Source organism: Metarhizium robertsii (genome assembly GCF_000187425.2).
Source record: "Metarhizium robertsii ARSEF 23 chromosome Unknown MAA_Scf_1, whole genome shotgun sequence".
Lineage (NCBI taxonomy): Eukaryota > Fungi > Ascomycota > Sordariomycetes > Hypocreales > Clavicipitaceae > Metarhizium > Metarhizium robertsii.
In genome coordinates, this window is record NW_011942149.1 from 7,125,214 (window position 1) to 7,152,417 (window position 27,204).

The 27,204-nt window shown below is 49.1% G+C and overlaps 7 protein-coding genes across 7 annotated transcripts; 3 read left to right on the top strand and 4 right to left on the bottom strand.

The window, feature by feature from the left end:
• Nucleotides 1-315: 315 nt before the first annotated feature.
• MAA_08352 (Beta-ketoacyl synthase) lies at nt 316-12,649 on the bottom strand (the record flags this gene model as incomplete). The annotated part of the gene is made up of 6 exons (XM_007826350.2): nt 316-4,982; nt 5,062-5,530; nt 5,604-5,958; nt 6,010-11,401; nt 11,455-11,592; nt 11,686-12,649. The coding sequence occupies 6 exons, from the start codon at nt 12,647-12,649 to the stop codon at nt 316-318; spliced, it is 11,985 nt and encodes a 3,994-aa protein (XP_007824541.2).
• Nucleotides 12,650-13,643: 994 nt separating this feature from the next.
• On the top strand, nt 13,644-15,002 carry MAA_08351 (alpha/beta hydrolase; the record flags this gene model as incomplete). Its single annotated transcript, XM_007826349.1, has 1 exon — nt 13,644-15,002. One exon carries the CDS (start codon nt 13,644-13,646, stop codon nt 15,000-15,002), a length of 1,359 nt encoding a protein of 452 aa, XP_007824540.1.
• Nucleotides 15,003-15,684: 682 nt separating this feature from the next.
• MAA_08350 (Dimeric alpha-beta barrel) lies at nt 15,685-16,262 on the top strand (the record flags this gene model as incomplete). Its single annotated transcript, XM_007826348.1, has 2 exons — nt 15,685-15,855; nt 15,951-16,262. The coding sequence occupies 2 exons, from the start codon at nt 15,685-15,687 to the stop codon at nt 16,260-16,262; spliced, it is 483 nt and encodes a 160-aa protein (XP_007824539.1).
• A 363-nt stretch (nt 16,263-16,625) lies between these two features.
• On the bottom strand, nt 16,626-17,858 carry MAA_08349 (C6 finger transcription factor; the record flags this gene model as incomplete). Its single annotated transcript, XM_007826347.2, has 1 exon — nt 16,626-17,858. The coding sequence occupies one exon, from the start codon at nt 17,856-17,858 to the stop codon at nt 16,626-16,628; it is 1,233 nt and encodes a 410-aa protein (XP_007824538.2).
• Nucleotides 17,859-19,995: 2,137 nt separating this feature from the next.
• MAA_08348 (phytanoyl-CoA dioxygenase) lies at nt 19,996-21,005 on the bottom strand (the record flags this gene model as incomplete). Its single annotated transcript, XM_007826346.1, has 2 exons — nt 19,996-20,285; nt 20,369-21,005. The coding sequence occupies 2 exons, from the start codon at nt 21,003-21,005 to the stop codon at nt 19,996-19,998; spliced, it is 927 nt and encodes a 308-aa protein (XP_007824537.1).
• Nucleotides 21,006-23,355: 2,350 nt separating this feature from the next.
• MAA_08347 (phytanoyl-CoA dioxygenase family protein) lies at nt 23,356-24,159 on the bottom strand (the record flags this gene model as incomplete). The annotated part of the gene is made up of 1 exon (XM_007826345.1): nt 23,356-24,159. One exon carries the CDS (start codon nt 24,157-24,159, stop codon nt 23,356-23,358), a length of 804 nt encoding a protein of 267 aa, XP_007824536.1.
• Nucleotides 24,160-26,204: 2,045 nt separating this feature from the next.
• On the top strand, nt 26,205-27,065 carry MAA_08346 (uncharacterized protein; the record flags this gene model as incomplete). Its single annotated transcript, XM_007826344.2, has 2 exons — nt 26,205-26,622; nt 26,770-27,065. The coding sequence occupies 2 exons, from the start codon at nt 26,205-26,207 to the stop codon at nt 27,063-27,065; spliced, it is 714 nt and encodes a 237-aa protein (XP_007824535.2).
• Between the last annotated feature and the right edge of the window lie 139 nt (nt 27,066-27,204).

A 27,204-nucleotide genomic window follows, 5' to 3' on the forward strand; every position in this document is an offset into this window, starting at 1 on the left:
AGACCGGCAGCGATAACATACACGTCGGCGGCGGTGACAACTTGTCACAGTAATGTATACAACTCTATTATGATCGAGAAGAAAATCTCTAGTTTCTTACCAGTACCAATATCAACATCAATATTGGCCAATTTTTCAATCAATATTTATTGCTGACAAGTCTGGGAAACGGCATCATCTGGCGTACAGAGACGAAGATGTATCGAGCGGCGAGGTTAGAATTAAGCTGTCAACAAAATTTGTGTTTAATTTAGAAGACAAATACCAAGACTAGTATTATAACTCAGCATACGTAAAATACAATCTCTAAAAAAATCAAGGGCAGTCGCCACGTTGTAGCAGCGGTACTCGGATCCTGTCTCCAGAGCCTAACAAGAATGAGCCGACAACCTCATCCAAACCCTCCTCCATGGCTCCAACAACCCACTCTCTCAAAGGCAGAACCCTGAACGGACTAGCTTCTGCAGCCTCCATGTGCTCCTTTAATTGATTCACTGGTATAATCTCCTCGCCGCTCTGGTGTACAAAGGTCAGGGGGTTCGGAGGTTCTCGCCCATCTCCCCCAGTGCTTGAAACTGCGCAGTTGGCAATATTCTTTGACACAGTATCGACGTGAATAAAATCAAAAGATCCCGTGGAGCCCGCAAGGTCAGGCACGGCCTTCATTGACGCAGAGAACCTTAGCAAGTTGTGCACCACGTCCAGGGTCGGCACATCGTTGCCTGTGATGCTGCTCGGCCGATGGATCCACGTTTGACCTTGCATCCGACTGTGAAGTTTCTCAAGAAACACCTCACTTGCCCACTTGGAAGCTACGTACCCGTCTGATCCGTCACTTGGCGGGTAGAAGGCTGCCAAGGAAGATTCCGTCTGTACCGCAGCGCCGCTGAGCCTTGCAACACCACCCGTAGAGACGTAGTGCATCGGTATATTGAGGCGTACAGCCATGCGGGCCAGCTCAATCGTAGACAGGAAATTGGTCGCGCGTAAACTGCGATAGTTCTTCATGTGCGAGACTTCAGCTCCGTTATGAATAATAACGTCGATGTCATTGCATATCTGAGCCATTTGCTCTGGGCTCAGGCCTAAATGAGGGAGTGCAAGGTCGCCGGAGTAACGCACAATCTTTGGCGAATCTACTCCTAATTGTCGAGGCTTATCCCGGCCATTATCACGGATGGCTGCGCAGTGGACACGGACAACCTGAGGAAGAGTAACCAGCTGACGTAGAATAGCAGTTCCCAGGAAGCCCGTTGATCCCGTCAGAAGGACAGAAATACCCTCTGTTTTGTGAGACGGGGCTCTGGGCGTCTTGGCTGAACGCGTGGATTGGCAAATGGCGTCATCCGGCTCGGTTTCCTGATCCCAGTTGATATGGTCAAGCTTTGAATTACCGGTGAGTCGCGCGGCAAACAGCTCAAGCGTACTGTACTGGAATAGATCCGATAGGGGAATGTCAACGGCAAATACTCGACGAATTTCAGACTTGAGGCGTAGCAGCAGCAACGAATTGCCGCCAACGGAGAAGAAGTCGGAGTCGCGTTGTATGGGCACAGATAAGGAGATGTCACCCAAGACAGTTGTCCAAACATGTCGCAACCGCGCCTCATACTCTGTCATCTGATGGCAGGTATTGGGAGAAACCTTGGGCAAAGGCAAAGCTGCCAACTTGCGGCTATCCAACTTGCCCCGTTCTGTTACGGGAAGAATGTCCAAAGGTATAGTCATCACTGGACGCATGTATGGTGGTATCGGAAGCTCCTGGTTAAGTTTATGCAAATAAGTTGGCTTATCGTCGATATGGCTGGTCCCCGAGAAAACGACGTACGCGATCAGTCGCTGGGTTGTGGCGTCATTTCCTTGGACTAGAACAGCTGCGTCCACAAGATCACCACCCGATGCTTGAACAAGGACGCGAGAGACATCGTCAAGCTGGACGCGCATGCCTCTGATTTTGACTTGGTCGTCTCCATCCACGCGTCCGGACATGACAATGGAGCCGTCGCAGAGCATTCGGCCTTTGTCGCCTGTGAGATATAGTCTGTCATATCCCGAGGTCTGCTTGTGAAAGGCTCGACGTTTAAATTTTCTTTCTGTAAGTTGCGGCAGATGCAGATATCCATCGGCGACCCCTGGTCCAGTAATGGCGATTTCGCCTGGCCACCCGATGGGAACGGGTCTGCACTCCTCGTCGACGATGTAAGTTCCGTAATTAGCAATAGGCTTCCCGATGGGAATACTGGAGTAGTCCGTGTGAATGTCGCTAGGCAATACTTCATGCATGGAAGAGCATATAGATGCCTCCGTGGGGCCGTATGCATTGATGATGCTCAAATCAGGCCGGTTGAGGTTGCGGAATTGGTCCAGGAGGTTTATCGTGAACACCTCCCCAGCGACCATGGCAATGCGCCATGAAGAGCACGTACGGAGCTCATCGTATCCATACTTCAACATGGATTGCATCTCCGAGACAATAAATACACTGCAAGTGACACCTTCGCGCGCCATTAGAGCCGCCAACTCTGCTGGCTCAGCCCGGTTATCACCCATGATGACCGTCCCACCATTGGCAAGCGCAATAAAGATCTGGAATATAGCCGCATCGAAGCCTTGTCCGCTTTGCTGAAGCACTACTTCTCGGCCTAGAGGGACTCTCTTGGAGACACCGAGGATAGTGGTCCGGATGTTGTCATTGGTTAGTGGGATGCCTTTCGGCTTGCCTGTCGAGCCGCTGGTGTACAAGATCATGGCAAGGCCGTCAGTGGTGGATAAATCTTCAACTCTTTCCGTGGTGTTTTGAGGGATGGAGTCGATACTAAGCAGTCTGATTCTCTGAGAGTTTTTGGAGAGTCTGTGAAGCTCACCTGCGCGTTGTTCAGTCGCCGTATGATGCAGCAAGATTGTCGAGCCGGATTCTTCCAGTATATCACTTAGTCTTTCATTCGTACTGCGGACATCTAGAGGCACATATGCGGCGCCCGCACGAAGAATCCCAAGAATGGTGGCAATGGTATCTGTACCTGGCTCCAGCAGCACGCAGATGGGCGACAGGGATACTGTTTCGTCACTTATCAACTCTGCTGAAATGCCGTTGGCTCTTTCTGAGAGTTGGAAATACGTTTTTGTGTTTCCGTTGACATCCTTGACGGCAAGGGAATTAGGATCTTTGCTTGTCCAGGTATTGATCATCTTGGAGAGTGTGCCAGCTGAAGATGGTGCAAGTTCTATCTTGGGTCCGGTACCTAGAGCGACAGCCTGCTCAATCAACGTCGTGTCAAACACGGGAATACTCCCAACCGGGCCATCAGGATCGTTGGCAAGCGCCTCGAGCAAATGTTTATACGTTTTAGCAAGCAATTCTGCACCCTCCTCATCATACAAATAATCCTGTAGGGAGAAAGTAACCATCGCTGTGCCGTCGTTGAGCTCATCAACGGATACTACAACATCGAAAGGGCTCTTCGCGTCAGTGTAGTGCAAAAATTTCATGTCCAAGCCCTGCATCTGTGACGTCCGACTTGCTCCCATGCGATAGTTGAATACAACCTGGAACAGCGGCGTCTCAGTCGTCGACGCCGGGATATTGCACGCTCGCAGAATCTCCTCAGTCGGGACGCCAGTCTGTGCGAGTGCAGCATATGCTTTGGATCGGGTAGTCTGGAGCACATTGCTGAACCTTTGGTCTCTATCGACTTGAAACAGCACCGGTATGGTCTCCAGAAAGAAGCCAATCGTGCTGCTAAAGGCCTGTTCTGAACGGTTGGCATCCACCACGCCTATGCACATTTGCTCAGTGTTCAGCAGTCGGTGAAGCAGAACTTGGAACGCTGAAAGAAAGAAGTGAAACGAGGTGGCCCGAGAAGCCTGGCTTGCCTTCTTTACTGCGTTTAGAGTCTCTGGATTTATGTGCAAGGCAACGTCTCGAACCGCATGCCGCGTTAAGGACCTGCGCGTGCTGACTTTGGCAAAGGGGAAGAGTGGCAATGGGCTAACCGGCTCCCGAAAGCAGTCTTGGAAAAATTTGAGTCTTTGGGCATATGCTCCGCCGGCTATGTCTCTTTGCTGCTTGACGGTGAAGTCAACATATTGCGCTGGCAGAGATTTGGGAGATGATATTAAGCTCGGATGGTTGTAAAATTTCGCCAAATCTTGCTGGAATATCTGCCAACTGACACCATCCATGATGATATGGTGGTACCCAAATATGATGGTATGGGAATCGGCACTGTGTGACAAGAGTGTGGCGATGAACGTATCACCCATCTCCAAGTTGTATTGATAGTTCCGGGTTCGGTCCAACTCTGACTTGACATATTCCATGTCACTATTGCCGGAGATTATCTTCATCTTGAACGGTGATTTCTCAATTATACCCTGCACTGGTTTTGCATCTTGTTCGTCGAGGTAGAATATGGTTCGGAGCATTTCGTGACTTTGAATCACGGCCAGTATGGACTTTTCGAACTTGGACACATCAAGTTTGCCCGAGAGCGCATAAGATGCTGTACAGTTCAATGTAATCTTATCATCCAAGTACTGAGACAAGAAGTAGAGGCGTGATTGGCCCAGTGACAATGACTCTGTGCGGAATGGAATTGGGCGAGAGGACTTCCCCTCCACAGCATCCAAGGTAATGTCCGCGGAGGCCGAGCTAAGTCGACTCGCTGCATCAGAATCTGGCTGCGGCGTCAGGTCTGAAGATTTAGATGAACTCCAAGTGTCATCAGAGGAATTGGTCTCTGTGGAGGGCTTGTTCCAGTCGCGAGAGCTCGGAAGCGGCACGGCTTGAGCTTGAGATTCTGGCGCTTTAGCAGGTTGTGCTTCCAAAGACAGAGACGAAACCACGTCAGTGCATATTTGATTGATAGAGGATCCTCCCAAGATTTTTAATACAGGAACGTCGTGACCGGCTTCCGAGAAGATCCAGTTGCGAATCTCCACGGCGACCAGGGAGTCAATACCGAGATCAATGAGCGGCACATCTGTAAAAATACTCTCAAGCGACAGCTGATGTTGCTGTGTTAGCGACAAAGAACACATTGCACATTGCACAAGAATTACTCGCCTTAAGGGAAGACCCCAGATACGCCACGAGAGCCTCTTCCATGGTTTGTAGGGCGTCATTTGGTCCACGGGCATCCGCCAGCTTTTCCTTCAGTGTCCTTTGCACACTGTTTGTAGAGCCCTGCCCTGCTTGGGTGGAACCGACATCTGTTTTAAGATGCGAGAAGCGAGGGTTTCTGTGCCAGAACGGCTGATTGCCCGAGGCCGTGTTGAACGTCTCCAACCCAGTCACTATTTCTGGACACTCATCACTCTTGCCAACGAGTATCGCTTCAGCTAGAAGGTGATGGAGGTCTCGCTCGGAAACGGGCATGTAATCTAGCTTTCGCAAGGCAGTCTCCATCGCGCTAATGCCTTCATCATCCTCAGTTCTTTGAATAACGCCGATACCAATTACCATTCCTATGTCGATCACTGATGCAGGGAGCTGGCGGGCTCGTCTTTGCGAGGCAAGTCCGACCATAAACTAAGAACAAGGTAGAGCATATTAGTTTGCTAAGACTTTGAAACACTCAGGGTTAGCGCCTTATTCAACTTACGTTGTTCGCCGCGGCATAGTTGGCTTGGCTTCGCTGGCCAGTCACAGCGGAAATTGACGAAAACAAGATGAAGAAGTCTAGATCGTCACCAGAAAAGATCTCGTCCAAGTTTTTGGAGCCTTCAACTTTTGGTGATAGCACTTTCTGGAAGCTGTCATACGACATGTCGGCAAACAACTTGTCTGATAACACCATGGCGCCGTTTGCAACGCCACCGATTGGTGGCATAGTGCTGAGAATGCGGGTGCGAAGATCGACAAGTTCTTGCTTGTTGGTGACATCTGCTGCCTCGATGGTAATGTTGGCGCCTTGTCTTTGCAACTCATCCTTCCACAGTCCTTCCTTGTCAGGATTCCTAATAACCGTTAGCAGAGCCAGGTTACGATTCTGTCCTAGATATACACACCGGCTCGTTACTACAACATGTCTTGCACCATTTGTCACTAGCCAACAGCACATAGACTGGCCTATCTGTCCACTAAGGCCAACGAGAAGATAGGTCTTATTCGGTGAAAGCAAGTGTTGCGGATTCACAGGCCTTTGCGTTAGCGTGATTACCTGATCACCGGTCCAGTCAACGACTACAACACTTCCATGGCTGTTGATCCCATCCATTACCAATGAAGAGGCTTTTACCACTTGGGTGCTATCAAATGTCGCCGTCGGGGATGGGGGAAGGCTGTCTAAAGCTCCCAGAAGTACATCATGTGTTATCAGACGATCAGAGTCGAGATCCTGAAATGCAACGACAGCGGTGTTTTTAGGAAGAGCTTGCTGGACGGCTTGGAGCTGTCTTCTATCACTTCGATGCCCCGGGTGAATAAGCAGCCTTGATTTAGGGGGTATCAGCGACGCCATCTCCTTCCTCGACATGTGCGGTTCAATGTAAATGCCATTGCGAGGACAGTCGCCATTTGAGTGTCCCTTGTAGCTGATGAACGCATACTCCTTGCCTGACAGATTCTCAGGCCCATCAATTGAGGAAGCAAGATGCGCATCGGCCTCGTAGAGTAGCGTGATGTATCCAGGCGGCATGGAAGCCTCGATAACACGCGCCTTAATTCGGTGCAACGTGTGAAAAAACACGGGGAGGATAGCTGATTCCTTCAGCTTGTCATCGCTCAGTCGAATAGTCCACGCCCGTGGCACCGTGATTGCGGACGAGTTGGAAGTCGATAATGCCAAGAAGCGCTCCTCATCCTGTGTGCGGCCAACACAACAGAACAGGTTGTCCCCGTGGTGGTTAGGCAGGACGGGGTCTGCGGAGCAATACTCAACTCTTAGGGAAACTTGATCTGAAGCCGGTTCTGAACGGTGATTAAGTGTCTCTTCGGCCGTGTATGCGACTTGACCAGCATTGTGCAGCGAAGGAACAAGAGTTACGGCCTGCGTCCCAACAAGAGCTTGGGTCTCTACTTTCCGTTTCAGCGAGTTGAGACGATCGTTACGTTTCTTATCGGGGACAAGTCTTGGAATAAGAAGTGTGCCTTTGTCCAACGAAAGTTCCGGCTCAATCATCCACAGGCGTGAGCCTTTTGAAGCGTCAGTTCTTTTAACAGCACTTGCAATAAGTCGGAGTAGGCTCTCTGCAAGAACTGCCTCATTACCAGTGACTGTATCCAAATCGAGGAATTGTAGAGCCTTCTGCGGGTTCTCAGACATGAAAGATCGCCCGAGTCCAATGGTTGCGCTCTGATAGGGGCTTTCAGATGCACCTTGAGTTATCCACAGGAGTGCCTTGGACTTCTCCAGGAGCATCTGTAGATTTTGGAAATTAGGCGCGTTCAGCCGCTCAAGAATTGGCTGATCGAGCTCAGTAATACTAAGAACAGCTTCAGCCTCTTCGACTTCCTGGCTAAGCAGTCCTGAGAGGGATTCGACAGTGACAATCTCACCACTCCAGACACGGGATAAATGAGACTGCACGATTCTGATTATATTGGTGACTTTAAGCGAGGAACCACCCAAAACGAGGATTTTTCCGCTAGTGGTAATCGGCGACGTCCACGCAAGCGGAGCTCTCAGGAAGTTAACATCATCATCGATTGCCTGCGAGACAACGACAGAGAATGTGTGCTTCGCCTCAACGTTATCAAGTGCCATGGAGTCAACACCTGAGAAACCAGATTTCTGGAGGATGCTGTGTATTTCGTCTCGGGTCGAGTTCAATAACTGCGGCTGAATTGATCCCTGGTCGTCGTTCACCGGCGCTGGAGCTGATAACAAGAAGAGAGGGAAACGAAGTTGCGGCCCAGTCGCAGCCATCATCACAAGGAAGCCTCCTGGCCTTAATAGATCTCGGACCGTTCTTAAAGCAGCGGCCTGCTTTCTGAAAGCCTTGTGAGTAATAATCAAGTCGAAAGAGCCGGCAGCAAAAGCATCATTTCCCTCCCCGAGCCCGGCTTCGACATCGAGGAGTTTCGCGTCGACTCTCAATTTGTTTGAAACCAAGCCCGCCCTAATTTCTTCGACAATGTGCTCCGACCCATCCACAATAGTATATGAATCTAAGGCATGCTCAAGTCCTTGACATAGTGCTCGCACAAGACTAGCTGAGGATGGGCCAACTTGCAGGACTCGTAAATTTGTATATCGATGCGATATTTGTTTTGCTGCACTCACAATGTGTTGGTGGACTTGTGTGAAGCCTAACCCTTCATGGTGCCACCGGGATACAAGGTCACCCAGAGACGATGGTGCTTCAGCAGGAACCGGACTGAGCCCCGAGTTTTGCAAGAGCTGCTCACCAATCGTTGTCACCAGTGTCATATCTATGTGGTGTCCAAACTCCTGCAAAATTGAAGCCAGTTCTGGCTCTGTTGGTTCGCTTACGGTACTAGCTGTCGCCGCCTCAACCACACCAAGCAAGCCTGGAATCGTCTTGACTATCTCGGGGAAGGACTTTGCCCTCCGAAGCTTTGATAGATAAAAGCGAACTACCTTTTCACAGGCATCAATGACCTTCAACTGATGTAGAGAGTCAATTTGCTGTTGTGCTTCGAAAGTTGCTCTAGAAAGAATGTCGGGTCGCCACACCGTCTTCAGATACAGACGTCTGTCGTCTTTCTCTGTAGCTGGAAGGAAAGAACTCATTGTGAAATCTTCAATGTGAACTTCTAGTCGACCAGTCTTGGAGTTATAGATGCTCATGTCGCCGGTGATTGTAGGTAACTTTGCTTGGAAAGCCGGTGTCAATTCAGTTAGCTGTGCATCGACGGTCATCGACGCTGGTCCGTTGGGGATTGCCCTTGTAGCAGGAGAAAATGACATGCGGCCGATTGTTGTGGGCATAAATGCTGTCCATAGTGAAGCATCTCGAGGAGCGGCAAAGGCAGCGAGAAACGTCTGAAAGCATACATCAAGCCAAGTCGGGTGAACTGGGATTGACCTTCCCACGTCTTCATCAATCTCGACGACGGAGGATGCCGTATCCATCTGTCTCCTCATGGAAGTCATCGCCCTGAACGGGCCGGTATAGCCCAATCCCATTTGACTTAGCGACTCGTAGAACCGGTTGACATTGACTGGCAACAGTTCAGACTGCGTCTTCTCCGATCTCAGAGGAAAGAAGGTCGAGTAGTCAGCTCCATCGCTTGCCAGAAAGACCCGTATTTCTCCTGAGGCGGCAGTCCTCAAGTGTCCATCTTCCACGGTACCCGCGCTGAGACTGAACTCAGCGTGAATGACATCGCTTTTTCCCTTGTTGGAGTCGAGATCGCTGCGCAGAGATAGCAAGATCTCGGTTCCCCCAGAGGATTCATCCAAGACGATTGGCCGCAGGATGGCGATATTGGAAAGCTCGATGTTTACCACATGCTTTCCCCTACCAAGAAACCTAGCAGCCTCTAGGGCCATCACGCAGTATGTGGCTGCGGGGACTATAATTTGGTTTTGTATGCAATGGTCTCGCAGCCAGGGCATCTCCTCTAGCTTGAAGAAATTCCGCCATCTTGGCTCGTATTCTGTGTCATCTGGAGTCCTGTTGCCAAGCAGCTCATGAGGCCGGTCACTTCTATGTCGGACCTGCCTGTTGAGTCTAGACTCTCGCCACAAGATCGACTTGTGATCCCACGGATACGTTGGTAGGTTTGCCAGAGGCGTCTTGTCGATATGACTATTTCTTTCGTCAAAGGCAGATGAATAGTCATCGAAGTTCACACAGTCAGATCCCAGGTGCGTCCATACAAAGCCAAGAGCTCTGCTCACTGCTGTGACATCGTCCGACTTCCGGTCCAAGACACCGGCATAAGGGATTTCGGATCCAAGCTTGGATCTAATAGTCTCAAGTGATGGACCTCTCAAAGCTGGATGGGGTCCAACCTCTAAAGCAAGATCAAAGGCCCCTCTGTCATCATCCAATGCGCATTCGAGGGCTTGGGAAAACAACACCCTTCCAATCAAGTTGTCTTTCCAGTATATTGCCTTCATGTCGGCGTCTTGATCATCAGTAATTGTCCTGTTGTCTTCGTATACACTTGATACCCAGGCAGTAGTTGCGCTGCTTTTGCCTACCTTGATGTCGCAGCGTTGGAGTGCAGCGAGATAGGGCGCTGCACAAGGATACATATGTGACGAATGGTAGGCTGTGTCCAACTTTAGCACGCGATTGAAGAGGCCTTCATTATCAAGCATCTCCTTTGCTTCAATGACAGCGTCTTCGTCACCAGAAAGCGTAACACTTTTAGGCGAGTTGCTGGCGGCTATGGTCAGGCGATCCTTCATCTTCGGGTTTGAACAGAAATTCAGGCCCTCCTCATAACCAAACCCAACCGCAATCATTGCGCCCTTCTTCCCATCTGCACTGATGGCGAGTTTTGCATAAACACCGCGGTAATATGCAATGACTACCGCGTCATTCTCAGAGATTTTACCAGCCGCATAAGCAGCCCCAATTTCTCCGCCTGAATGACCGACCACACTGTGAAAACTTATGCCTGCTTGAGAAAGCAGACGAACAAGCCCTACCTGGACCGCTGCACATACAGGGAGGGAGATTTCAGCTTCTCCTAATCGAGACTCTGCGGGAGGTGCCATGATCTCTTTCTTGAGAGACCACTCTGGCGGGTCTGGAAGCAGAGCCAGTGCCTGTTCCATATTCTCGATTGTTGTCCTGAACAATGCACATCTTTTCATTAAAGTTTGTCCCATGCCCGGCCATTGTGCTCCTTGGCCAGTAAATATGCCCAGGATTCGGGGGCGTCTGTTCTCATCGAATTCTATGATGGAGGACCGAGTGCCAATTTCCGTACCGGGACTGTCGCGGACTTTGGAGAGTTGTTTCTTTATTTCCTCAAGTAACTCTAGTCGCGAGGTCGTTGGGAAAATCACTCTTACACCAAGGGTTGAGCGGTGCGAGTAGAGGGTCTTCGCCAGGCGTTGGATAGGCACATCATTATTTTCTAGATACCGCGCATATTTCTCCAACATTGCTACCAAGGCTGATTCCGAGGCAGCAGAGAAAATAAGGGGAGTTGGAGTGAAGTCAACATCTGGTAGCGGAGATGCTTGAACATTGCGGAGTGCTTCCGGCCTTCCCCATGGCCCATGATCATGGATTTCGGGAACATAGCTTTCCATGATTGCATGACAATTGGTGCCGCCAGATCCGAAGCCATTTATACTCGCCCGAAGTGGGTGATCAGAGGGAACGTGAGGCCAATCTAGTAGAGTTGTAGGTATTCCAAGGTTCTTGTAAAAAGGCTCCACGCTCGGGTTGAGATGACGAAGATGTTGGTTGGGAGGAATAGTCTTATGTCTCATGGCCAGCAGAACCTTCAAAAGCCCGGCGATACCAGCGCCTACAGTCTCCAAGGTTAGCTTGCCCTATATGTAACAGAAATGAACAACGTACATCCTTCTGTGTGCCCAATTATCGTCTTAACCGACCCTACGACTATATTGGGCTTATTTCCAAGCTCTTGGTCAGGCGGGAAAAACGTTTGGCTGATGGCTGACGCCTCTCTAGGGTCTCCAGCTTGTGTACCAGTACCTGCATTTGAGAACTAGTTAGCCATATTATTGCGCCGTGGTTTTGCGCACGAGTGTCCCAGAGGGCAGGTCCACGAAGCAGGTTGGAACTCACCGTGTGCTTCAACGTATTGCGGTCGGTCCTCGTTTCTCAAAATGTCCAGTCCAGCATTCCTATAGGTCTTTCTAATCAATGCGGCCTGTGCCTCTGCACTGGGGAGTGTAATGCCCTTGGTGCGACCGTCCTGGTTTATACACGATTCTCGGATGAGTGCATCTATCCGATCCCCGTCTCTAAGAGCTTGAGACAGCGTCTTCATAAAGAAGGCGCACACGCCCTCACCTCGGGCATACCCATCTGCGCCCTTATCCCACATTTGAGACCTCCCTGAAGGTGAGAGCAAATGCAGACTTGTGGCGGCAAGATACGCATCAGGTCCTAGAATCAAGTTGGACCCTGCGACACACGAAGTCGTACATTCGCCGATTCGCAAACTCTGCACACCAAGGTGGACAGCCGCCAGGCTGGAAGAACATGCAGTATCGACTGAGATTGATGGACCCTTCCAGTCGAAAAAGTAAGACAGGCGGTTGGAGAGCAGAGCGCGCGATGTCCCTGTTATCATGTACTGGGATAAATTCTCCAGGTCTCGCATCTGAGTATCCGTATAATCAGCTGACATAGCGCCTACATAGGCGGATGTCTGGCTTCCTCTGAGTCCCTGTAGTGTGAGTCCTGCATTTTCCATAGCCTCATAAACCGTCTCCAGCAGGAGCCGCTGCTGGGGATCGATGGCCTCGGCCTCACGAGGCGCAATGCTAAAGAACCCAGAGTCAAAGAACCGTGGGTCTTCTTCAATAAAGTACGACTTCGTGACATTGCTGGCTCCGTGGCGCTCGCCATTTGGGTGGTAAAAGCCCTCAGCGTTGAAACGTGATTCAGCGGGAATAGGTTTCGTTAGGTCTCGAGGGGATCGCAGCAAGTCCCACAACTTGGAGGGCGATGTTGCATCCCCAGGAAATCGACATCCGGTTCCAATAATAGCTATGGGATCTTTTGGCGAATGTGTGTAGGCCATGGTGTCTGAGTCTAGGTGAGGTGGTAGCAAGGGTAGCTTGTGTCTTTGGTGGTTCGCCTACTGCGGTTCAACTGCAGCTCAACTGAGGGGCATGCAGCGTTGAATTCGAACGACACCGCTTTTCGACATTAACGCACACAATGGAAGTTAACTATAATACCATACACCTGACATTCCGTATCAGCGTCCAGTGTATAGCATGGGCCATGATGTACACGGTCCGCGCTTTCGGCAGCCGCCGACATGGAGCCGATGCCTCGATTGGGACACCGGGCTGGATACCCCAATGCGGTAGTATAACGGCACAAGCCAATTCCCGAGTGGCGCAAGACCCACATCCCGTCCGAATAGACAGGGATGTAGCTAACCTATAGTTAGAATCGAAATGCCAAAAAGGGAATTGCTAGGCTTGGACAGCTACCGTACCATATACCGAAAATGGCTCGTAGAACGGACAAAGCAGCAACTAACTTTGGGTATTTACAGTAGAGCAACTGGAATTTGCATAGAACCGAACCGATTAAATAGATCCATACAGTCGCCTTACATGAACCATATGTCGTGTTATCGTACGCAAGGATTTGCTAGTTTGAAGGGTCCGATTATCAGCACTATTCAACGTCTTCATAGAGTACGCCGAATCGGCGTAGCCCAAGAGAAGACATTGCCGAATCAACATTCATCGGCTTTGCTACCATTGCAGAGCCCATTACAATCCGAGGTCAGTGACCAGTTTCTGATGCGAAGAGCTCGCTAGCATAGTTTATCACTCAATTTTTTTTTGGCAATTCTCCGTGAGCAGTATCTCCGGACACTGAAAAGTCAGTGCACCTAGGTACGCCGTCCCGCCGTGGCTCTCAGAAGTTCTCGACCAGTTTCGTGGTTTCCACAACATAGACCCGAGCTGAAATAGCAAGTCATTAACTATCAGTGCTACTTAGTAGCTTTATTAGGAGTGTCGTGAGGTGACTTTGTCACAGGGCACTTTACAATCATGGTGACCATGCACACATTCTTCAAGTCGGCCTTTTTCAACTTCGAGTATCTTCGCCTCCTAGCCATGGCGCCGCACGAAGGTGCCGAGATAGGAGAGGCACTTGAAGCAGCTGCCAAGATTAGGGACCTGGATCCGGAATCGTGGTTCAACGCATTCCTTGAAGCTGGCAACAAAGCTGAATGTATCGCAAAGGAAGCCGAGCAAGCAGGAGACGTAGTATCTGCACGTCGTGCTTATTTGAGGTCATCCAACTACCTGCGTGCGGCTCAGTTCATGCTGAACGAGGGGAAGATTGGCCAAGACCGGCGGGTTCTTGCCACTCTTGAGCGCGCCATTGGGAACTTTCGAAAGGGCGTCCAATACCGCGCTGGCAAGACGTTCTTTCTAGAGATTCCGTTCGAAAATGGGATCAAATTGCCAGGTTACCTCTACTTGCCAGAAGCCTCCAGGCGAATCCCCGGCCGCAAGATCCCTATTCTGTTGAATTCTGGCGGAGGTGATTCCACGCAAGAGGAGATATACTTTGTAAATCCTGCGTTTGGTCCTGACATTGGGTATGCAGTCGTAACATTCGAAGGACCAGGTCAGGGTATTGTTCTCCGCCGTGATAAGTTACCTATGCGCCCAGACTGGGAAGTGGTCACAGGTGCGGTGTTGAACCACCTCTTTGACTTTGCGGCGAGTCATCCAGATCTTGAACTCGACCTTGACAACATTGCTGTTACCGGAGCATCCATGGGTGGCTATTTTGCCTTGCGCGCGGCCGTGGACCCACGTATCAAAGCCTGCATCAGTGTCGACGGGTTCTACAGTTTGGCAAGTTTTGTCGGTGGCAGAATGCCAGGACCGCTGTTCAACGGCTTCATGAAAGGCTGGCTGTCTGACAGAACATTCAATGCAATCCTGGGTTTTCTGCAGCGGCTTGACTTCCAGGCAAGATGGGAATTTAATCACCTGAAGTGGGCAACAAACAGTACAACTGAGGCCGAAATTATGCGGAGTTTTGGCGACTACACGCTGCTCAAGCCAGACGGGACAGAGTATCTAGCTGATGTGAAATGTCCTACTTTGGTAACTGGCGCAGGAGCAAGCTGGTACTTTGATCCGGCGACTACAACAGACAAGATCTATGACTGCTTGACAAGCCTTAAGGATGGCGTGGACAAGGAGAAGTGGATTGCTAATGACATAGCCTACGGAGGGTTACAGGCAAAGATCGGTGCTTTCGGCTATTCAGCGCAGAGAACATTCCAATGGCTGGACATCAAATTTGGGATTCGGAGGGAAACATTGAATGCAACATCAGATTTGGGGTCGCTTGTCAAGAACACAGCTAAGAATACGAGCTTACTTTAGGGGCGACTGGTATGGAGATGTTTTGAATTAAGGCCAGTACAAGTCCTAACGCACTTGTATGCTTCAATAAATCCATCCGCATTTATTATGTTTTACGCATTTAGTGCGCCATGCAATGCAATGAACGAACACTATCATCGAACAATACATGAGCCTTGAATACTGCAACAACTACTGGCACGAACGAGGCCCATGTACAAATACAATTTGACTACTTCATAGTATCGCCCTTCTGAAATTTTCTTCCATGGTACTTTCATGATAATGCATTTCGGCTATTCAGACTATGCATCCGAGAACTCAGGGGGACCGAAGTATGAAAAGGAATGACTCTGTAAGCTGTTCTGCACCAAGAGAACATCGCCGTTCGGTTGACCGGCTCTGAGGCACCTGCAATAATCTGGAGAATGAGGGGGGATTATGCTGCATGGAAGGGCAAATAGGGCATTAGGGTAGGACTCACCGAAGCCTCCACAAGTCGGTGATGGCAGGATATAATTTACGAATTTCGGTACCCGGATTATCGGCCCAGGGACGCAAATGGTACGCTGAACAAAGCATAAGTTCTCAAGGTCTTCCTAAAAAGGGCCATGGTCCTCCAAGAATTGCATATACACAAAGCTGTACACACAAAACACGGGATCGACGTAGTTTCACAATTATCTTGGACTTGTTTGCAACCATGGCCGAGCCAGTTGAACCCATACAGAAGAGACGCCTTTTGAGGATGACCGTGGCACATTACCGTCAGCCGAATGTCAGTGAGGAAGACTTCCATCACTGGGTCACCGAGAAACACGCTACACAAGCAGCAAAGCTTCACGCAAAAAATGGCATCGAAGGATTCTCTATAGTAAGTCTTCTATTTATCACTAAAAGAGACCCATTATCCTATTGCCATACAATGGCACAAGTTTCTTAGAACCAGCCAATAACGTTTCTGTCAAGTACTTTGCTCCCAAGTCTTTTCGCAATGCCACGGCTGAGCTCAATGCGAAACGCGGAAGCCCATGGGTTGTCCGTGACTACGATGCTCAAGTCGAGTTCCTGTTCAGAGACATGGAGACGTTTTATAAGGGAGCGTCTGATCCCGACTTTCAAGCACTCCAGGCCGAAGAGGAGCCTTTTATTAGCGGCATCCATGCGGAGATCAGTATCGGCTGGATAGAGACATATGTAAGCGAAGGGAGGGTGGTGAACGTTGGTGATGATGGTAAGCCTATGTATCCAACATTTAAGGAGTCAAATGTTGCCCCATAAACGGAACGTAAGTTCAGGAGCAGTTCATTTGACGACTCTGGAGCCTGCTCGTAACTGTCGGATACGGCTACCTCTGTTAGTTGAACAAGCAGACTTGACGTAATTGCTAGATGTCATAAAATTATCGATATTAGTAGTTGAGTGGCTGGGAAGTCTTTTAAACTAAAGATAAAAGATATAAACCCTTCTAAAGGATAAATAAAAATAATAATAATAATTTTTATTTAAGAAATAAGCTTAGTTAATACTGAGTCTCATAACGTGACAGTAACAGCAGGTTTAATTGTAGCCTCAACCCTGCCTATATCTCAGTCTTCAGATAGTATTTTTCTTTCTGCCCGCGGGCTATTTGAGATGGAAGTTTCAAGGGACATCACATCGGAGAGCAAGTTTCCAGGTTTGTTGGATGAGCTCTGTTGTAGAATCTTCCTTGGCTCTTATTGCTTGTAGCGTTACTTTAGCCACGCTGCTGAGTTCACCCCTAGCACTGGTGTCTTGCTCAGCAGTAGCTGTAGTAGGATTTTTTTCTTTCCAGCTCTCAGTATTTGAAGGCGTCATCATATCGCCAACTAAACTGTGCATGTGCCGTATCGTCGCCTCAATCATGCACGTTAGAATGAGCGGCTGTATCGACGAGGATGTGGGTAATTTGAAGGAGCCGATCGCTAAACCTGGTAGATGAATTGGAAAATGATCGGAAGCAGACAGACCCATTTTCAACCGAACCTCGGTCCATGTTTTGATGTGCTGCAAGGCCTTGTCGAACAACTCGACAAGACACAGGTAGCTGCATAACACAAGAAGCTGTGAAGGTTGGTCTAACGCCAGAGAGTCCGTTGTTGGCCTGGTATAGGCCTGGCACGACTTGAATCGAGAAACAATTTCATTCAAAATTTCCGTGTATTTGTTGGCGAGTTTAAATGTACGGTCTACTGCGAGTTCCTTCTTGTGCTGGATGGAATTTGGGTCGTTACTTGTCCACGCGCTTTGCCTTGCTCCGATGGGAGGAATCGACAACATATGTTGATGAAGCTCCAGATTGATATCCGACAGTTTTCGGATCCATGACGTCTTCGCAGATTCAAGCACCGGCTGTTTAGTTTGCTGCGATGTATTGCATGAGCCGTGAATATTGCTAGCAATAGACTGCCGTCGGCTAGATACTGCTTGCGCATAAGCCAGATCAGTGCCAGTATCGTCACTGCCAGTGACGAAAGCAGATGCCTCTTGTTGATTGAAGCTCAAGATATGAGCTGTAGCGCCATCCTGAGATTGACGGCGTGAATCTTCCGGCGTTATATTCCTCGTAAATGATAGCCGGCGTCCGAGGCACTTTGAAGGAGCTTCTGAGTAGCGGGGCAACAAAGTAGATGTGAAAGGCGACAACAAGTAAGAGGCATGTGACGCATCGTGAAGCTCACTTCGTTGTTCTTGCTCAGAACGCTCAACACTATGACTCCGAGATTCCTGGGAAAACGTTTGGCCAGAGTGGCTAGTCTGAATGGCGCCAAGTTCCTCTCCTGACTGCCAATAACGGTCTTCCAAGGGCTGACCAATTTCTGACTCTAGGGATGAAGAATCCTGAGCCAAGACCATGTCAGACGGAATATCAAGTATGCTGGAAGGAGAAACACCAAAGTGCTCTAAAGCGTCTTTGTTTGTTTGCTCAGTTTCTGGGGTTGCTGTATTGTACCATCAGTCACTCTAGTTTTCTCACATCACTATTTTAACTGGATAGGCTTTTACCTAAGGGCGGTATGACGTTGGGACGGCGTACCGACGCCTGTTGCGCTGCGTGAGAACGGGCGCGATGACGAGATCTCACTTGCCTTGGCGTACACTGAACACCGGCTCTCACGCAACGCACACAGCCATCATTGTTGTTTTCCCGTCTGCACCGAAGTTTCTGCCCATGGCACCGGTCGCATGCGCGGCGAGAAAGACCCAGGTCATGAATGAGCATGTTCATGGTTCCCGAAGCTTCTCTGCTTGAAACCGAGTCTAATTTCCAAGAAAACAAGATGTTATATTTGCTGCAGTCACCCGAGTTCTTAATCGCGTCTCAATCAGGGCCTGTGTACCCTAGACGTAGCAAGCCGTTAACTGGAGAACTGTAGACGTATAACATTCGTAAAACACGAGTGTACCTTTTTTGTGTCGTATATGTTGCTTAATGTCTGGATGGGAGGGAAATCGGCGTGTGCCGTCACTGGCCATCGTTGACCACGCGCCGCAAAAAGTATCGCCACACTGAGAGCTGACAGGAAAAGGGTTACACTGCTCTTACTTCCGTTAGACCCTGCATTTTTCGTATACAGACTTGGCGTAAGAGGTGGGGACTGGGTGATGAGATAGTTCGCCCTCATGCGAACATATGCTGACTTTCGACAGGCCACATAGGTGATGATGACATGGAACATTGAGCCCTAATCCCCCTCTCAAGCTCTCCACCTGTACCTCTGCCAAGCGGATCACAGTACATGTACTAACTTGATCTGAAGAGGCACACATGCTCAGCCAGCTCAGCCCCCATGCAGGCATCCTTAACTGGACATGTCCGAAGTGTTGATGGCGCCGATGCCTCGGATCTATATGCAGGCCAGTCTCCAGCAAAGGTCGAGACCAGACGGTAGAATAAAGATGGATCTAACAGACATGTCCACGAACTCGGCGCCACGCGCCCAGATATCACGACAAGGGTTGCGGGGACACTCGGAACTCATCCGTTAGCGGCGAGGCTCGACGTTGATTGAATACATCTCTCGTTGGTTGTCTCAAACGGCAAGGTAGGCCGAATCGGCCGACAGTTAAAAGGCGATTTCTTGGCTGTGCTATGGGCACACACTAAGGGACATCTGGAACGTACGCAAGCCCCAAATTATCCTGGCAGATGCCGTCCAATCCAGTAGCAAGCGATAAAATGCAGCTGATAAGACCCCGGGAGGTAAGACTTTGTGAAAGTTTACCTGGCCGGCTATCCGTGGGGTTACATTTATTACCCATGCCGTTAACGAAATCTGTACCAGACTTCACAATAAAACTGCATGCGGCTCATAAGCACGGTACCTTTGGCGTATAAGAGTTTCTCGGAAGAGCGGTATCTTTCCGAGAGTATGAAAATTTCCACATGCACCAAAACAAGAGCAAAACGATGTTGCGTCTGAACCCTTTCGCTGACCAAAGGCGTAGTTGCTTCCGGGGAGCTGATATCATGTAATTCGGTTACACAAGGCCAAATGGAATGCTACACTTCCTCCAATGGTGCTTTAGTCGACTCCTGTAGTCGCTATACTTCTTGTACCTTGATTGTAAGCCCTGACAGCTGACCACACGTCATGCAATGGGACCGTAGTAGTGCTTTCACGTGTTTGACAACTAATATACTCCGTATGTATGTAATATAAAACCAGCAGTTCGTGGTTGTCTATTTAAGTGCTAGTTACTCCACCATTTTGACTTTGTTCAGTGAAGCCTTCACTGCCACCGGGAGAACAACATTAAAGTTTTAAACCTAGAGGTCAACGCAGTGCCTGCGAAGCGGCCGAAACAAGCACATACCCAGTCTGTCCAAAACATTAAGATGTAAAAGTTATATGCACATGAGAATCGGGAGATGCCATTGTAATACAGTCCTAACGGGATGGCTATCGTCGTACCAAGACACACAAAGCCGCTACAACACGGCAATTTGGTCTGTTCAATTCGACATATCTATGGCAAACAGAGTACCATCCTACAGATTGGCTTCTTTAAGGAAATGCTCCAGATCCAACATAGGATCTGCATTTTCCACCATTCCAAGCGCTGCGCCAGGTTGTTTGTAACCGAGGAGATTGAGCATCTTGGGACTCATCGACAGTGCTTTGCTGCGTGGGATAGCCAAGAATTGGTTCTCCTGTGTGCGGTAAGTGCCACGACAGAAGAATAAGCCGTGAAGCACGCGAGTAAATCCCGGAACGCTGTTGTGGCCGGCGCCATGCCAGCAAGACGCAAGGAAAATGAGTGCCGCGCCTGGTTTCATCTCTATGTTTCTGTCAGAAATGAAGAAAGCAATACGTAAAGAAAGCAAATGAACATTAGAGGAGAAAAAAAAAAAACAGACGCACCAGCAAAAGTCACCTCGTCTAACCGCGGCTCTCTTTTATCATCCCAACGATGACTGCCAGGGATAAACATGGTAGCACCATTTTCCTGCGTTGTCTCGACACCTGCAATTAAGCACCCAAATTGAGCCGCATTGTTGAGCTTGTACGGCTTGCTCTCATGCTCAATAAGGTGTGTTCCGTCATCTCTGTGAAGACGCTGTCGTGGCGCCCCGTATTGGATGCGAAAGCTCAAACTCACAGAGAGCAATGGGTCGATATGATACGGAAGATTATACTTTTCAACCCTTCTAGTGCCAACGTCGGTCAAGATGTGTGTCCGTAGTTGTTCGAGAACCGGATGCTCGCAAATTCTCGCCATTGTATCAGATTTGCCAACTAGACCGCCGATTAGGATTGTTTCCTGTGGAACCAAGTCCTTAAAGAAACCTTCATCTTCGGACCGGTCTGCCTTGGTGTACATCTCAATCTCCTTCTCAATGGACTCTAGCTCTTCGGAACTAACAAGGCCATTGATGATGACGCCGCCGTCACGGTCAATTACGGAGAGAATCTCTTCTATCGGCGCGTTGGCTGATAGCTCTGCAATGCGGATAGAGGGCTTGTAATTGGTCGGGAACAGTTCTGGGGGTTGGTCCATAGCGGTTGGCGAGCGAACAGCAAGAATGCTGCTGACGATTTGCGAATGGGCCTGGCTAGATCAATTCGCTCAACAGATGTCAAGTTGAGACGCAACCTTTGTATTGCTCCATCCAAAGATCCGCCAAATACATTTTTATCGACATGGGGTTGAATAACCAACCTCGGCTGGTTGTCATATTCCTTCCTAGCCGCCAGCAATTGGGTTTTGACACAAAAGGAAATATCCGATGTGCGCGTCGTGGGAAATCCAATGACCTACCAATATGCGAATCGCCTGATTGGGAACTTTGCATTTGCAGCTTGACTAAGCTCAAAGGGTGGCTTACAGTTACATTGCGTGGGCCACATGCATATCAGAAGCTCAATATATCTCGCATAATGTATTTCAAAGCACACTCCGCGGGTCCCTAGCCCAGCCCGTGACAAACTTGGTGAAAGCTGGTCCGTGCCACGACTTTTGCATATATATGCAAAAGTCATTATCTGGGAGGGTGGTTTGCGTCGTCTTCCTAGGAGCACTGTCCCGACTCATCTGGGGCAGAAGAATACTCATAGTGAATTTATTAGATGGACTCCTCTACATTCACACACTTTTTGTATATGTCGTACCGAAAACCATAGTTTGTTGTAGAACCATGGCATCGGTGCACATTGCCAGGGTTGCGCATTGTGCGAACCTACGGAATCTGTGTCACACATACCTGGGCATATGGTCAAATATGGATTTTATTTGGGTTGTTGTAACCGTAACCATATTTAACCATGAGGTGAAAACCATAACTTGTTATAATCATATAACTATATAACCAATTCTCGGTAAGGTTATGGTTATAACCAAAAACCACGGTTATAACAAGCTCTTGTGCCTAGGTATGGTCACACAGCACGATTGCATGGGACAGCTTGGACAAAACGAGAGACTCTTGATTTGCTACATAAAGAGTGGAATGATACGAAACGTAATACTTGCTGTAATACTCCTGCCTGCCGGGCAATGGCTGTTGCCTTGAATGAACGACTTGATCTTGACAGAATCTGTAGCTCTTCTACCGTTTTACTTCCCGGAAAATGGATGAGGAAAAGTTGTGTCTGTGAATTTTTTTGGATCAAGTCCAAGGTTGCTAAAAAGTGTATGCATACAGCGATATGGTGTTAAATACACCAGCATTACTTTAGTTCGCGATGGGTTATGTAATTGGCTATGCGATCAGAATTGATGATGCTTGTGGATTGAATGTTGTGTTCTTCTGTGGCAACCCAACCCCACTCACATGGTTCATAGCACTACTGTCGTGAATTTACACAAACCCAGTGTATGTAACATTCGGCTATTGCCTACCCCCCAGGCCAACGAGGGAGACAAGGAGAATGATTACTACAACTCTACATTCTACACTTAATAAACTCCATTGCGACGTCAGAGAGCCACATTGTATCTGACGTTACATGGTCGTCCAGCACCAACTTAAGCTGGTGCAGAGTGACTGAGAGAGTTCCAACTAAGTGAGGCGGGCACGAGCAAGTCACCAGTTATAGAGTTTCTACCACAATACATCGTTTAACCTCGTGAGTGGTATAGTCTTAGTTTTATGTCATGAAAACGAATGAGAAAAACTTGTTACTCTACACCATAACTGTATTGATGTTCAATGATTGCGTTGAATTAAAACTATAGGGTTATCAAGTTGTGGGCTTGTTAAGCGCTCGTCGTATCAAAAACGGTAGCCACACAGTCCAAAGATCCGGCCCCATATTACCTGGATGGCGTGAAAGGTAACTGACAGTTTAGCTTGGTAGATACCATAGTAGTAAACGGCTTGTTCGTGGCGAGATCTAGGCCATTGTACAAGTACATGGGAAGCTTTTTTTCATGCTCTCTAGCCAGGACTCTTACAGTTGTTGGTATTCGTGAGATGTAAGAGATGAGAGAGCGCGAGCATACAATGCACCTCTCACCACTACTCTCTTTTGTAGGAATTCAAGGACTTCTGTAGTAACTTCCGTATCCCCAAACATTGCCCAAGGCCCCGTTAATTGTGTGATACAGACGATCTGATGACGATCGTGGGGGGTCATCGTCAGTAACTCAGTGGTGAAACAAGGGAACATCATGGAGTTGCATGAGCCTGGGTTTACCTCTCCCGTTTACTGAGAGCCTATGCGTTGTGTTTGTGGTTGCAGTTATGTCAGCAGCGTCAGCTTGGTCACTCAAGTGACTCAAGTCATTAACAAGTGCAATAGAGGCGAGAAATGGCGGAACATCAAAGAGAAGTTAGGCTACTCGTGATACTGTAGACTATCTGCCACGCTGAATAGAAACCCCAACGCATCCGAGGTCATTGAGTGACTCAAGTGCTCGCAGGTCCTCCATTGAACTTTCCAGGGTACTTTGCGGCCATGTATGTTAAGTCGCCTTTGACAACATAGCCAATATGCCCCAGGCCAAACAACTCCTTCAGTTCCGGGCTCAGGGTCTGCTGCAACTTGCTGGGCAATTTGGCAGTCCAGTTGACCAGTGGACGCATATAAGGAGCGGAGTAATACGCAAAAAGAATAGCACGGTCCTCATTCTTTGTCGTGTTGCTGCCTGATGTGTGCCACAGGCGGCCATCTAGGACAATTATATCACCGGCATCTGCTTCGAATGGTACCAGAAGTTCTGGTGCGTTTTCGGGAATATCCTGCCACCGAGTCCACTTGTTAGACCCGGGGATGTATAATGTTGCGCCGTTTTCTTTAGTGACCTTTGTCAAACACCAGATGACGTTAACAGCCCAGACATCCAGCCAGGGCTCGGGAAGGACAATGCTCTGATCTGAATGCAGTGCCATGCTCTCTGATCCGGGGCGCGCGATGTTGGCCGAGAAATTACTGACGAGAAACTTTTCGCCGAGTAGGGACTTTGTCAACTCTATGGCGGTGGGATGCGTAAGCATGTCGCGGAAGTACTCATCGAGCTCTGGAAGATAAAACACCCGCACATTAGAAGGATTAGGGTCCAAAATGGGTTGGAATGTTTCCTCGCCGCTAGCCTCTGATGTTTTCTTTGCTTCCCATAGCCGCCCAAGCGCGTGAGCTGCCTCATCTTTGGTAAGGATGGATGGAATCTTGACCCATCCGTGCTCTCGAAGATGAGCTTTGGCTCCTTCCATGTCGACGTCCATTTGTTGGAGTCTGGCTCGTAATTGGAAACAACAAACGTGGTGGGATATTGATATTCAGATGAGGTCATATGATTGGAGGGAGAGAACAGCAGAAAGAGGATTACACTCGGGGAACGAAATTGTAAACGCTAGACATTTCACAAACAACGTTCTGACTTCGATATAAACAGAGTCACCAAATAGACTTTATGCCAAGAAACCTTGTTGTCTTAGACCCGATAAGTGCCTTCGTCCCAGACCCGTTCGGCCTTTCGGGATTCTGGCTCGGTGTTTGAAGCAAGGTCATTCATTCAGTGCCCAGTATCCGGGGACCGGTCCCGTTCACCCTAGTGGGGCCTTAAAAGGATTCTTTCCTGATCGGTCAGTAGTGGGGCTCTATGGGGACCTGTAGTGGTGCGGGCACCGTGCCGGCACCATAACAGAGGTGCCTGGGGGGTGCCAAAGGTGCCAAAGGTGCTAAAAGCTAGTGCCGGGTGGTGCCGGGTGGTGCCGGGCCGTGCCAAAAGGTGCCGGGCAGTACCCGGAAATTTAGGGCCGGCACCTTCTATATAATCTGGTGGGGATCGAATATGCACCGGAACATTTGAACCCTGGCAACATTGAACATTACGTGGCAAACTTCAGTCAGACCTTCCTTAAGTGAGTTAAGGTAGCCTTGTCGCGAGTTACATATATTTACAAATTTATGGGAATTATTATATAATATTTCACAATTATCCCCCAGCAGTTCCCAGAAACAGACAACTCGCAAAAGGGTCACCTTGACTCACCCAAGGGAGGTCTGACTCACTCCGCAGTTCGCAGACAAAAAGCACATTGATGCTTAAGAAGGCGAGACGTTTTTGCCGCGTCTCGGCTAGATGAGGTCTGGACTTGGCCAACAAAGACGGCCGAGAGTCAGGCTCTGCTCTACACGCTTTGACCCTCACGCTTCTGCATGTCAGACGGGAACTTCCATGTGACGACAATATAGCCCCGCATGAAATGTTTTCCACATTGTGCAACCGTGGCTATGTAGATAAGTGTCCTTTCGGCGATTGGGGATCAAATGCCGACGACGAGGGTCCTGATCAATCTCATCAGATTTGCCGAATCACTCGGTTTGATGACTAGGACAACCCTCTTCGGCCCCAGCAAAATAAGTGATCGTCCATCCGCATACTCATGCCAATCGTTTGATAAACTGGGGACTCTGCAGCTATTGGCATTTAGTGTCAATTGGAGTCAGCAAACGACCCTAGGCGTGCAGTATTGACTGCAGAAACAAACTCTGGGTTCGCATCTGGTTACCGTCAACCCTCTTATTTAGCGGCATGACTGAAATGAGTACCATGGAGCCGCGTCACCTTGCAATGCGTGATGCCTCCCACTCCTATTTCTTTTGACTCCTTTTGGCTCTTGGGCTTTTCTTCCGTTTGCTTGACTCCTCCCGCCTTTTCCGTGTAAATCAGTCAACCAGCAGATGCGTCATCGTTGAATCTAAGCCATGTTTGGCGCTTTCCGTTGCAATAAAGACGCGAGGGACAATCTGGAATACGTTGACTTGTCAGGCAATAGTAGGGTTGACGCTCGCAACTATACCGTGATAGTGAGTAACTTGTTAAACCAGTCCTCGAACCGTCGGCCTTCATTGTGCAGAGCATAGTCACAATCAATAAAGATGCTAAGAAAATGGGAACTAGGCCTGTGACCAATGCCGAGATAAAAAGGTAGGTCAAATTCTCAGACACATCGCGTAACCGTAACTGATGAAGCAAACTTGGCAAAAGCTCAAATGCAGCGGAGACCTTTATGGCTGCCAACGATGTCAAGTTACGTCCACCGCATGCACATACAGGTCGTCTGCCTGTTCCAAAGAGTCAAACTCGAAGCACCGCCGATCAGCAACAGATTCCAAAGTTTGGCCTGCTTCAAAGTCTCATGTAAGGCGGCCGCACATAGAAAGCAACTTCGATTGCAGTCCCGCGGCTGGGGTAACATCTACTACTGCACCGATGGACATGTGCCAGCCATTGCCCTCGGCGGACCTCAAAATGGGCTTTTGGTCGCCCATGACGCTGCCCCTGTTCCATGACGACCACCATGACTGGGACCAAGTTCATGCAAGAGAGGACGAAAGCCTAGGTTTCAGGATTGATGTGAATGTAGATGCTCCTCCTTCTCTATCCCACTTCGACGAGCTTCAAGGCACCACTCGACCACAATCGTCGTCCACTGCCTCGGGGAGTGCGGCTGGCCATGTCTTGGACGACCTCATCACGAGCCGCCCGCCGACTGCCGACCCCAATGCCGCCTCTGCGGACTTATTTAAGGACCGCAGTCACCGGTGCGAGTGTGTCCGAGTCCTGGCCGATATACTCGAGAGGATCGACCGCGACGATGGCAGCGATAATGATCAAACTGAACACTTCGATGACTTACTCGTGGACTTTCGTGATGGCATCGACACGTGTAAGCGAGTCCTGCCATGCAACTATTGTTCTCTCTGTACCGCAAATTCGATGTTCGTCATCACAGTTATCCGGCATCTGGTGAGCATGTCGCAGCACCTATGCCGTCAGCTTCTTACGTACCACCAAAAAATAAACACCTCATCAGACATCGACGTACCCCCTCCGTCACTGAGCGCGGGTATCCATGTGGGCAAATATACAGTTAGGGCAACGACGTTGACATTTGAGTTTGTATTTACCATAGTCATAATGCATTTCAACGATCTTCAACGGATTCTAGAACATTTACATGATGAAATTAAGACTGGAACAAAGGCGTTCAAACTTCTTCAGGCTGCTGTCGACGATGTAAGAAGGGTTTTTGGCGATTTGCAAATGATCGCAAAAGGACGATCAGCTGCAAATAGTCTGGAACAGAGAAAACGAAAGGCTGCATTCTAGACAAGCGGTGCGATAAAATATTTTCTGTGGTACAATGGAAAGTGAAAATCGCAGACTCTGTGGTACCAAAAAGAACGAGAGCCGTTTGCAGCTCATATGCTAAACTGAAATGTGGTAAGCTACTATATCGCATGATGCC